Source organism: Patagioenas fasciata, chromosome 2 (assembly GCF_037038585.1).
Source record: "Patagioenas fasciata isolate bPatFas1 chromosome 2, bPatFas1.hap1, whole genome shotgun sequence".
In the NCBI taxonomy this organism is placed as follows: domain Eukaryota; kingdom Metazoa; phylum Chordata; class Aves; order Columbiformes; family Columbidae; genus Patagioenas; species Patagioenas fasciata.
The window spans coordinates 168,558,107-168,568,554 of NC_092521.1; the positions used below are offsets into that span (position 1 = coordinate 168,558,107).

Consider the following 10,448-nt stretch of genomic DNA (forward strand, 5'->3'; position numbering starts at 1 on the left):
CCAGTCTCTTTTATTCCCGTTTTGTTAGCGGGGCTTTGTCCCCAGGCGGCTGCGCAGTGCGAGACCGGGGGACGGGTGGGAACAAAAGCTGCACTGAGCGGGACCCCCACGGTGGGGGCAGGAGGGTCCGAGCCCCCCAGGATGTTCAATCCTGCCCCAGTGTCCCCACAGCTTGTCCCCTGCACCCCAACACGCACCCACAATGTTCCTTGTGTCCCCCCAGGGCATGCGCACCCCAAGGTGGGTCAGGAAAACCCTTGGTGCTGTGACGCACCTGCCAGGAAGGGCTTTGGGGACGGATTAGTGGCCATCTGGCCCTGGGGACACTGCTGGTCATTGCCACCACGTCCCTTCCAGCCCCTCTAACTGGGGGGACAAAGGCTGGTCCCCCCCCAACCCTGTGCCCACAGTGGTGCCGGGAGCTGCTGAGTCACAGCTCAGGGCTGCTCCTGGCACCAGTGTCACCGGCGTCACCATGCCCGGGGTGGCCGCCAGCACCCCGCCGGGTGCCAGCCTCGCTCTGTGCCCAGCACCGATCCCTGCGCCAAGGCCGTGCCTCGGTTTCCCCGCAGCATCCTTTGGTACCTGGGGGGCTGGGCAGAGGGTGGCACATCCCCAGCTGGGACAGGGTGTCCTGTCTGTCTGTCTGTCCCAAGCCCCAGAGGGGGGTCTCACCCCCCCCCACGCTCGTTGCCAAGGAACCATCCTCACCCTCCTTGCCATCACCACGGAGACAAGAGGAGGAGAAGGGCCGTTCCCATGGCGACCACGCCGGCACCCATCCTGCATCCCTAGTGGTACCCAGGGTGGGGACACCAGGGTCACAACCCCCCTGTACATCAGTCATCACCACTCGCAGCTACATTCGGGGGGGGGGCTCTGGTCACACCCAGGATGCTCAGCCCCCTTTTTTGGGGGCAAACCCCCATCCCCTCCATCCCCGTGCTTATCAATCCCACCTCGCCTGGGGAAACTGAGGCCGGGGGGGGGGGTGTAGATGTGCGTGTGCCCCCCCATCGGAGCTGATGCAAGCGCATCTCCCCGCGCCGCAGTGCCTGGCACACACCCCGCCGGGGAGACGAGAAAAAATCCTGCTGACATCATCTGGGATGACGGCGCTGATCCCGCCGCCGGCCCCCCCGGCCCAGCCCCCCCGTTAACGCTCCGCGGCTCCGGGCGCAGCCGCTCTCGTCCCGCTCCAGCCGCGGCTGCCGAGCGGCGGGGGGGGAACCGGGCGGGGGGGCAGCGGCCGCCCAGGCCGGGCCCGGCCGGGCTGCTCTGCCAGCGCCATGCCGGGGACAGCGGTGACAAACCAGGGGCTGGAGAAGGAAAACGGGATTCCGGAGGGAGCGGAGGCAGGTGAGGCCTGGGGGGGGTTCGGATGGAGGATGCGGGATGGAGCGGGAGGGATGCGGGATGCAGGGATGCGCGGTGGAGGGTGGAGGCCGGAGGGCCGGAACGGGTTGAAAGGAGGACGCCGCACCGGCCGCGGGCGCAGGTAGCGCGGCCGCGGGGCTCCGGTCGCCCCGGTGGGAGGCAGGAGGTGACTTTGTGGACACCCGTATTGGGGACACTCCCTCCCTCCCACCGCGGTCCCGCACCCTGGGTTGTGCCCCCCGCACCCCGAGGCCCCGGTAGGAACGGGGTGGGGGGATGTGTGTGGGTCTTGGACCCCCCACTCCAAGCATCATCCCCCCCGCCCCGGGATCACCGGGTGGGGAAACTGAGGCACGGGGCGGTGCAGCGTCATGGCCCAAGGTCACCCTGAGCAGGTGTCCCCGAGGGCTCACCGCCACCGCCACAGGGGCTGGGGACAGCCGGGACGCGCCGGGGGGTGGCCCTGGTGTGCCCCCTCCCATCCCGGTGTCATCCACCCCCCCCGTGCCTCAGTTTCCCCCCGGGGAGCCGGGTCTGGGGGGCCCAGAAAGGGGGGAGTGAGGGTTGGGTTAGTGCAAGGGGAGGGAGTCAGGGCCTTCCCCCCATCCCCAGGTGGGAGCTGGAGGACCCCAAAACAACCAGGGGGGATGGGGAGATGGGGGGGTCCCAGCCAGGAAAAGCAAAGTTAAGGAGATCCCAGCGACCCCCCCTCGCTGTGGGGCAGAACCAGCTCACACAACACGGTGCTGGGGGGGGCACAGCCCCAGGGACCCCCCCAAATTAACCCTTTAAAAGCTCCCAGTTCCAAGGGGGCACTTGAAACATTACCCCCCCCCCCCACCAAGCACTTAGAAGGGGGATGGGACCCCCCCACGTTAAATACCCAGGTGAGGCCCCACCCCCTTCCCAGCAGCCTCTGCGGCCTTGCCCCACCCCCCCTCCATCCCCCCCACCCCTATTTAAAGCCCCCGGGGGGGCCATGGGGCTCTGCTGGGCTTGGTGCTGGAAGTGGGTCCTGGTGGGTTCCACCTCTTTCTGCCCCATGGACCTGCCCCTGGGGGGCCCAGGTAACGTGGGGGGGTCCCCCAAGGAGGTTTTGGAGTGGGGAGGGGGCTGTATTCTCCGTATAGTGTGGGTAATGGGGGGCTGAGAGCCCCCCGGCTTGGTGTATGGGTGGCTATTGCAAGGGGCGGTTGGGCTTTGGGTGGGGGGATATGGGGGTTCCCCCCTCTATAAGGGGGGCACCTGGGTCTATTCTGCCCCCCCTTAATGCAGCTGCATCCTTGTGCCTGCAGAGAGGGGAGGGGGGTGTTAATGTCACCCCTGGTATCACTTAACCCTCTGGTGCCCCCCCATGGATGCTCTGGGGTGGGGGGTGTCACCCTATTTTCCCACCTGACCTGGCTGGGTGACATCCCCCTGGTTGTCCTCTCCCCATCATGGGGTGACCCTGGGGGGTCCATGGCACTGAGGGGGGGTCTCCCCTCTCTCCGCAGCCCCCCCAGTAGCCGCGGTGCCCCCGCCGATGCCCGCCAAGGAGGAGGCTCGTCCGCAACCCGAGGGGGCCAGCTGTGACCCCGGCCCCCCCGCCGCCACCCCCCCCGGGGACCCCTGCCGGCCCCCCCCGCCTGCGGACCCCCTGGACACCCGCATCGTCATGGGCGAGGAGACGTGTCCCCCAAATGCCCCCGAGCTCCGGGGGGGGGCCCCCCCACCCGCTGTGCCTTGTCCCTTCCCCGCTCCCACCAAAGACCCCTCGCCCCACCAAACAGCTGAACCCCCCCTAGGGAGACCCCCTGTCCCCCCAAACCTGGACCCCGACCTCTTCTTCACCGCCCCCTCCACCCCCGTGCGCATCGGGGGGTCCCGGCTGCCGCCCCCCCATGAAGAGCAGACGGACGGGGAGAGCGAGGGGCTGTGCTCCCCCCCCACGTCCCCGTCGGGGTCCTACATGACGGCCGAGGGGGGCAGCTGGGGCTCCTCGGGGACCGCCAGCACCTCCCCGTCCTGCTCCCCCAACCTGGTGGCCGAGGCTGAAGCCATGGCCATGGTGGCCGACGCCGATGCCATGGCCGCGCTGCCCCCCGGCTTGGATGAGCCCCCCGCCTTCACCCCGCCGTCTCCTGATGAGGAGGATGAGGACGACGGGCCCTTCGCCTCGCTGAGGGATGAGGAGGAGGATGATGATGATGGGCAGACGCCGGAGGAGGATGAGGATGAGGAGTGGGGCAGCGAGGGGCTGATCCCAGCGGCGCTGCTGCCGTTCCGCGGCAGCCTCCTGTTCCAGGCCGAGGCGGTGGAGATCGCCCCACGGCTGCCCAGCGCGGCCCCCCTGCCCCTCCCCGGCCAGCACGACGAGGAGGAGGATGAAGATGATGATGAGGAAGAAGAAGAAGAAGAAGAAGGTGGCAGCACCTCGGCCTCCTTCCTGCGCTCGCTGTCCGAAACCTCCATCACCGAGGGGGTGGACGAGTCCTTCGCCTTCCGCGACGACACCTCGGCCTCCTCCGACTCGGCCGCGTACGACGGGGAGGAGGACGAGCGGCTCTACGGCACCGAGCGCCACGCCATGGGCGCCGAGGGGGGACACGGCGCCTCCAGCGCCCCCGGGGACGGTGGCATCGAGCTCCACCTTCACGCCGGGACCGCGCCGGAGGGGTCACCGCGGCACCACCCCGGTGAGGAGCCGGCGGGGACCGAGGGACTCGGTGAGGAGGACTTCAGTGGGGAGGACAGCGGTGACGAGGACACCGGCGGGGATCTTGGTGTTGAGCGGATGGAGCTGGGGACACCGGAGCGGGATGGCAGCGAGACCCCCCCGGTGCCCTCCGGAGCGGAGCCGGATGGTGAGACCTTCGTCACCTCCTCCTCCTCCTCCTCCTCGGAGCTGGAGGCCTCAGCCCTGGAGCCCGATGTCCCGGGGGGGTGTCCCCTGCCTGAGCCCCCCCAGCTCCCGGAGGAGCCAGCAATGATGGTAAAGGATGATCCTGGTGTCCACCAGCCCCGTGGCCTCTGTGCTGGGGAGCACAGGGACCCCCCAACCGATGGGCTGGGGGGGGACAGTGACATGGCACCAGCCAACGGGGAGCCCCAGGGTGGCCCTGGGAGCGACAGTGATGGTGGTGACAGCGACCGTGAGCTTGGCACCATGAGAGAGGGGAGCACTGAGCCGGCAGCCACTGATGGCCACGATGAGCTGGACATGGTGGCCACTGACCCTGGCCCTGTGCCACTGGTGACACCCAGCCCATTGGACACCGCGACCACCAACCTGGTGCCACTGGTGACACCCAGCCCATTGGACACCGCGACCACCGACCTGGTGCCACTGGTGACACCCAGCCCACTGGACATGGCGACCACTGAGCCGGTGCCATTGGTGACACCCAGCCCACCAGCCACTGCGACCACTGAGCCAGTGCCATCACCCACCCTGACAGATGCTGTGACCACCGACCTGGTGCCGTTGGTGACACCCAGCCCATCGGACACCGTGACTGCTGAGCCAGTGCCACTGATGACACCCAGCCCACCAGACACCGTGACCACTGAGCCAGTGCCACCAGTGACACCCACCCTGACAGACGCTGTGGCCACCGACCTGGTGCCATCGGAGACACCCAACCCACCGGATGAGCCTGACACCATGGTCACTGACCCTGACCTGGTGACACCCGGCCCGTTGGACACTGTAGCCACTGACCTGATGCCATCGGTGACACCCAACCCACCAGATGAGCCCGACACCATGGTCACCGACCCTGACCTGGTGACACCCAGCCCATTGGACACTGCGGCCACTGACCTGGTGCCATTGGTGACACCCAGCCCACCGGATGAGCCCGACACCATGGTCACCGACCCTGACCTGGTGACACCCAGCCCATTGGACACTGCAGCCACTGACCTGGTGCCATTGGTGACACCCAGCCCACCGGATGAGCCCGACACCATGGTCACCGACCCTGACCTGGTGACACCCAGCCCATTGGACACTGCAACCACTGACCTGGTGCCATTGGTGACACCCAACCCACCGGATGAGCCCGACACCATGGTCACCGACCCTGACCTGGTGACACCCAGCCTGTTGGACACTGCGGCCACTGACCTGGTGGCATTGGTGGCACCCAGCCCACCAGATGAGCCCGACACCATGGTCACCGACCCTGACCTGGTGACACCCAGCCTGTTGGACACTGCGGCCACTGACCTGGTGGCATTGGTGGCACCCAGCCCACCAGATGAGCCCGACACCATGGTCACCGACCCTGACCTGGTGACACCCAGCCCGCCGGACACCGCAGCCACCAACCTGGCACCAGTGGTGACACCCAGCCTGCCAGATGAGCCGGACACGGTGGTCACTGCCCCTGCATTGGTGACACCAGTGACATCCAGCCCATTGGACACCACGACCACCAGCCTGGTGCCACCAGTGACATCCAGCCCGTCGGACACCGCAGCCACCAACCTGGCACCATTGGTGACACCAAGCCCAGCAGATGAGCCGGACACTGTGGTCCCTGGCCCTGAGCTGGTGACATCGGTGACATCTGGCCCGTTGGACGCTGTGGCCACCGACCAGGTGACATCTGGCCCGTTGGACGCTGTGGCCACCGACCAGGTGACATCTGGCCCGTTGGACGCTGTGGCCACCGACCAGGTGACATCTGGCCCATTGGACGCTGTGACCACCGACCAGGTGACATCTGGCCCATTGGATACCATGGCCACTGACCTGGTGACATCCGGATCATTGGACACTGTGGCCACCAACCTGGTGACATCTGGACCATTGGACACTACAGCCACTGGCCTGGAACAAGTGGTGACACCTGGTCTATTGGACACGGTGGCCACTGACCTGGTGCCATCGGTGACATCTGACCCATTGGACACTGTGGCTGTGGACCTGGTGACATCAGTGACATCCAGCCCATCAGACACCATGGACCTGGTGACATCCAGCCCGTTGGACACCGTGACCACCGACCTGGCACCATTGGTGACATCCAACCAGTCAGATGAGCCGGACGCCGTGGTCACCGACCCTGCCCCGCCACCATTGGTGACATCCACATCGGATGAGCCGGATGCCGCCGCCACAGCCCTGGTGCCACCCGGTGTCACCACCGAGGATCCAGCACATGGGGCGACCTCGGTCGGTGAGTCCCCAGAGCCACCGGCGTGTCCCGTGCTCCAGGGGCCCCCGGTGGGTGTCACCGAAGCCCCCGAGGAGTGGGACGCGGCCACCGCCTCGTCCGAGGACTCGTCCCCGGAGCTGCTAGACACGTCGCGCTCCCGCACCGACTCCAGCTTCTTCACGGCGCCCGAGGACAGCGCGGGGGAGGCGCCGGGGCCCCCCCGGCCCCCCAAGGAGGATGAGGAGGATGAAGGCGCCGCCGGGCGCTGCCTGGCCCTGTGCCCGCGCCCCCCATCGCCCCCCGCGCCCCCCACGCTCTTCACGGCCTCGGAGCGGGAGGTGTACGTGGGGACCCCCCCGCAGCCCCTCGAACTGCTCCAAACACCCGGTGCCTTGTTGGGGAGCGAGGGGGGGGCCCGGCAGCAGGTCAGCGCCATGTTACAGGGCTCCTTCGGGGACCTGCCGCCCCCCCGCCACCCCCACAGGGCTCCCCAGGTGCTGGCGGAGCCCCCGCAGGGTAATGGGGGGGTAGAGGAACCCCCCCAAAAACCCCCAAGCGATGAACCCCCGGCCCAGGCTGGGGACACCAATGCCAAAGTCCCAGGGGACAGTGGCCCCCCCAATGAGGCCCTGGAGGAAGAGGAGGCCGTGGAGGGGGCAGGATCGGGCCCCCAGCCCCCCCTGGCCACCAGCCAGGGTGGGGATGCTCAACCTGAGCTCCCCCCGGAGCCACCAGCCCCCCAGGAACCCCCCGTGCCCCCCAAAGTCAGCCAAGTGCCTCCTGTCGCCGCCGCCTCGTCACCGCTGTCACCCCCATCGGCCCCGCGCCCGGCCCGCGGCCCCCCCGACACCTCAGGGCTCCCCCCCAGCGAAGAGCGTCCGTCTGTCCCGCCGCCCTCCAGGAAGCACCTTGAGGGTAAGAGACCCCCCCTGTCCCCTCAAAATCAAACCCCACGGCCCCCAAATCACTGTGGGGTGTTGAGTGGGGCTGGGGTGGGTGTCACCTCCTGGGGGGACATCACTGGTTCAGCCCCCCCACACCATGGGGCATCACGGGGTGGGTGGCACCTACTGGTGGGTCCCCTTGGGTGCTCTGGGGGGGTGACAGTGGTGACCGACTTGGGGTCAACCCTGGGGGGGGATTTTTGGGGGGCACCACCAGCTCAGCCCCCCCACACACCATGGGGTATCATGTGGGACCATCACCCACTGGTGGGTGCTGGGGGGTCCCGGGTGGGTGACAGGGTGACCAGGCGGGATTCAACACTGCAGGGAGATTTGGGGGGGACATCTACTCATCCCCCCCACCATAGGGACCGTCCCCCACTTGTGGGTGCTGGGGGGGGGTCCCTTTTGGGGTGTCCCAGTTGGGTGACAGGGTGACCAGGCGGGATTCAACGCTGCAGGGTGATTTGGGGGGGACATCTACTCATCCCCCCCACCATAGCGACCGTCACCCACTGCTGGGTGCTGAGGGGGGGTCCAGGCTGGGTTGAACCGTGGGGATGATTTTGGGGGTCCCCACCATCTCAGTCCCCCCTCAACCCCATGCAGCCCCCCAGCCCTCCCCGCAGAAGCCTCCGGAGCTGGGGGGCCGGCAGGCAGGGCCGGGCAGCCGGGGCGCCCCCCGGGGGTCCCCCCGCTCGGACTCCAGCTCCTCCAGCGAGGGGGAGGCCCCCGCCACCCCGCACCCCGAAATCCAGCGCCTGCGAGAAGCCGCCGGCATCGCCCTGCGCCCCGACAAGGCCCCCCCGGCCCCCCGGGGCTGCCAGGCCAACCACAAAGGTGAGAGAGGAACACTTCCCCCAACCCCCCCATGTGTTTTTGGGGGGCCCCTCTCAATCCCCCCTCTGCTTGGCCGCAGGGTCGTGTAACGAGTCTGAGAGTAACGACGAGTCCATCCCCGAGCTGGAGGAGCCCGAGGGCTCGGAGCCACCGGCACAGACACAGGTGTGGGGGGGTTATTTTTAAGGGCGGGGGGCAGTGGGGTGATGGGGACCCCCCCCCAGGTCTCACCCCCCAATTTTTGGCAGGCGCCGCTCACCCACTCGCTGGGCACCGGGGAGGAGACGGTCAGCAAGGCCAAGCAGAGCCGGAGCGAGAAGAAGGCCAGGAAGGTGGGATGGCCCCCCCTGGGGAAATAGGGGTCCCCCATGGGGGTTGAGGGGCTCTGGAGGGGGCTGGGGGTCCCCCATAGGGATTGGGGTGTCCCTGAGTGGTGCTGGGGGGAGCTGAGGGTCCTTCATAGGGATTGGGGGTCCCTGAGTGGGGCTGGGGCCTCTCATGGGCATTGGGAGTTCCCAAGTACATCTGTGGGTCCCCCATAAGGATTGGGGGTCCCTGAGTGGGTCTGGGGGTCCCCATAGGGCTGGGGGGTGCTGAGAGTCCCTCATAGGGATTGGGGGTCCCTGAGTGGGCCTGGGGGCCTCTCATGGGCATTGAGGGTTCCCAAGTGGGTCTAGGGGCCCCCATAAGGATTGGGGGTCCCTCATAGGGCTGAGGGCTCCCTGGAATGGGGACTGAGGGTACCCCCTAGGGATTGGAGGTCCTTGAATGGGGTTGGGGGTCCCCCATAAGGATTTGGGGTCACTGAGCAGGTCTGGGGGTCCCCCATAGGGCTGGGGGTTCCCTGAGTGGGGCTGAGGGCCCCCCATAAGTGTTGGGTGTCCCTGAGTGGGTCCCCCATGGGCATTGGGCGTCTCTGAGGGATTCTGGGGATCCCCCCTGGCATCTCCATCCCAGGGTTTGGGGGGTAAGACGGGCTTGGGGGGGGTTAGCCCTGAGGTTTTGGGGGTCTCCGGGTCGCACTGGGGGGTGAGGGGCTGATGTGGGTCCCCTCTTTTTGAGGGGGCTCAGCCTGGCTGTGCTGGGGGATAATTGCCCCACAACCCTGGTTGTGACATCCTGGGGGTTTGGGGTGTTGTTTGGGGGCTGCACCCCCTGTTTGGCTGCTCTGGGTGTTGTGACCCCCCTGGGGGGGACACGGGGTCACCCCTGTGTGTGTGTGTCCCAAGGCCATGTCCAAGCTGGGGCTGCGGCAGATCCACGGCGTCACCCGCATCACCATCCGCAAGTCCAAGAACATCCTCTTCGTCATCACCAAACCCGACGTCTTCAAGAGCCCCGCGTCCGACATCTACATCGTCTTCGGGGAAGCCAAGGTGGGGGGGGACACACACAGATTTGGGGTGGGGGTGCCTGGGGACAGGAGGGTGACCCGGTGTCCCCGCAGATCGAGGATTTGTCACAACAAGTGCACAAAGCGGCGGCGGAGAAGTTCAAGGTGCCGATGGAGCACTCGCCCCTCATCACCGAGACGGCGCCCACCCTCACCATCAAGGAGGAGAGCGAGGAGGAGGAGGAGGTGGGTGTCCCCCCATCCTGTGCGTCCCTGGGACAGCTGGGTGCCGTGGGGGGGTGGCAATGACGTCCCCTTCCCTGGCAGGTGGACGAGACGGGGCTGGAGGTGCGGGACATCGAGCTGGTGATGGCCCAGGCCAACGTCTCGCGGCCCAAAGCCGTGCGGGCGCTTCGGCACAACAACAACGACATCGTCAACGCCATCATGGTGAGTCCCCCCCCACACTCATGGTGACCCCCCAGAGCCCCCGGTGTGATCTGGGGGTGCACACCCCCTGTTTTGGGGTGCACACCCCCTGTTTTGGGGTGCACCCTGATGCTCTGCTCTCTCCCACAGGAGCTGACCATGTAGCAGCCGGGGGTGTCCCGGCCCCCCTCCCCATGTATAGATGCACAGTTACTCCCTCCCCCCCAAAAATCCTTCCCTTGGCCCCCCCATTCTCCTCCTCCACGTCTGTAATGCTCAATAAACAGCCTCATGTATCACTTGATTGCACATGGGCTCTGCACATGGTGATTTTTGGGGGGGGGCTGTGGGCTCCATATTCTGTTCCTTGGGGGGGGT

The 10,448-nt window shown here is 67.3% G+C and overlaps 1 protein-coding gene across 2 annotated transcripts; it reads left to right on the top strand.

The window, feature by feature from the left end:
• The first annotated feature begins 899 nt into the window (after positions 1-899).
• On the top strand, positions 900-10,379 carry LOC136098360 (uncharacterized). Of its 2 annotated transcripts, none has more exons than XM_065831688.2 (9): positions 900-1,359; positions 2,874-7,439; positions 8,078-8,308; positions 8,388-8,473; positions 8,557-8,640; positions 9,538-9,684; positions 9,756-9,887; positions 9,969-10,091; positions 10,221-10,379. In XM_065831688.2, the coding sequence occupies exons 1-9, from the start codon at positions 1,290-1,292 to the stop codon at positions 10,233-10,235; spliced, it is 5,454 nt and encodes a 1,817-aa protein (XP_065687760.1). In that variant the 5' UTR covers positions 900-1,289; the 3' UTR covers positions 10,236-10,379. The 2 variants fall into 2 exon arrangements, with proteins under 2 accessions (XP_065687760.1, XP_071661550.1); XM_071805449.1 differs by lacking the exon at positions 900-1,359 and adding an exon at positions 2,360-2,444.
• Positions 10,380-10,448: the final 69 nt, after the last annotated feature.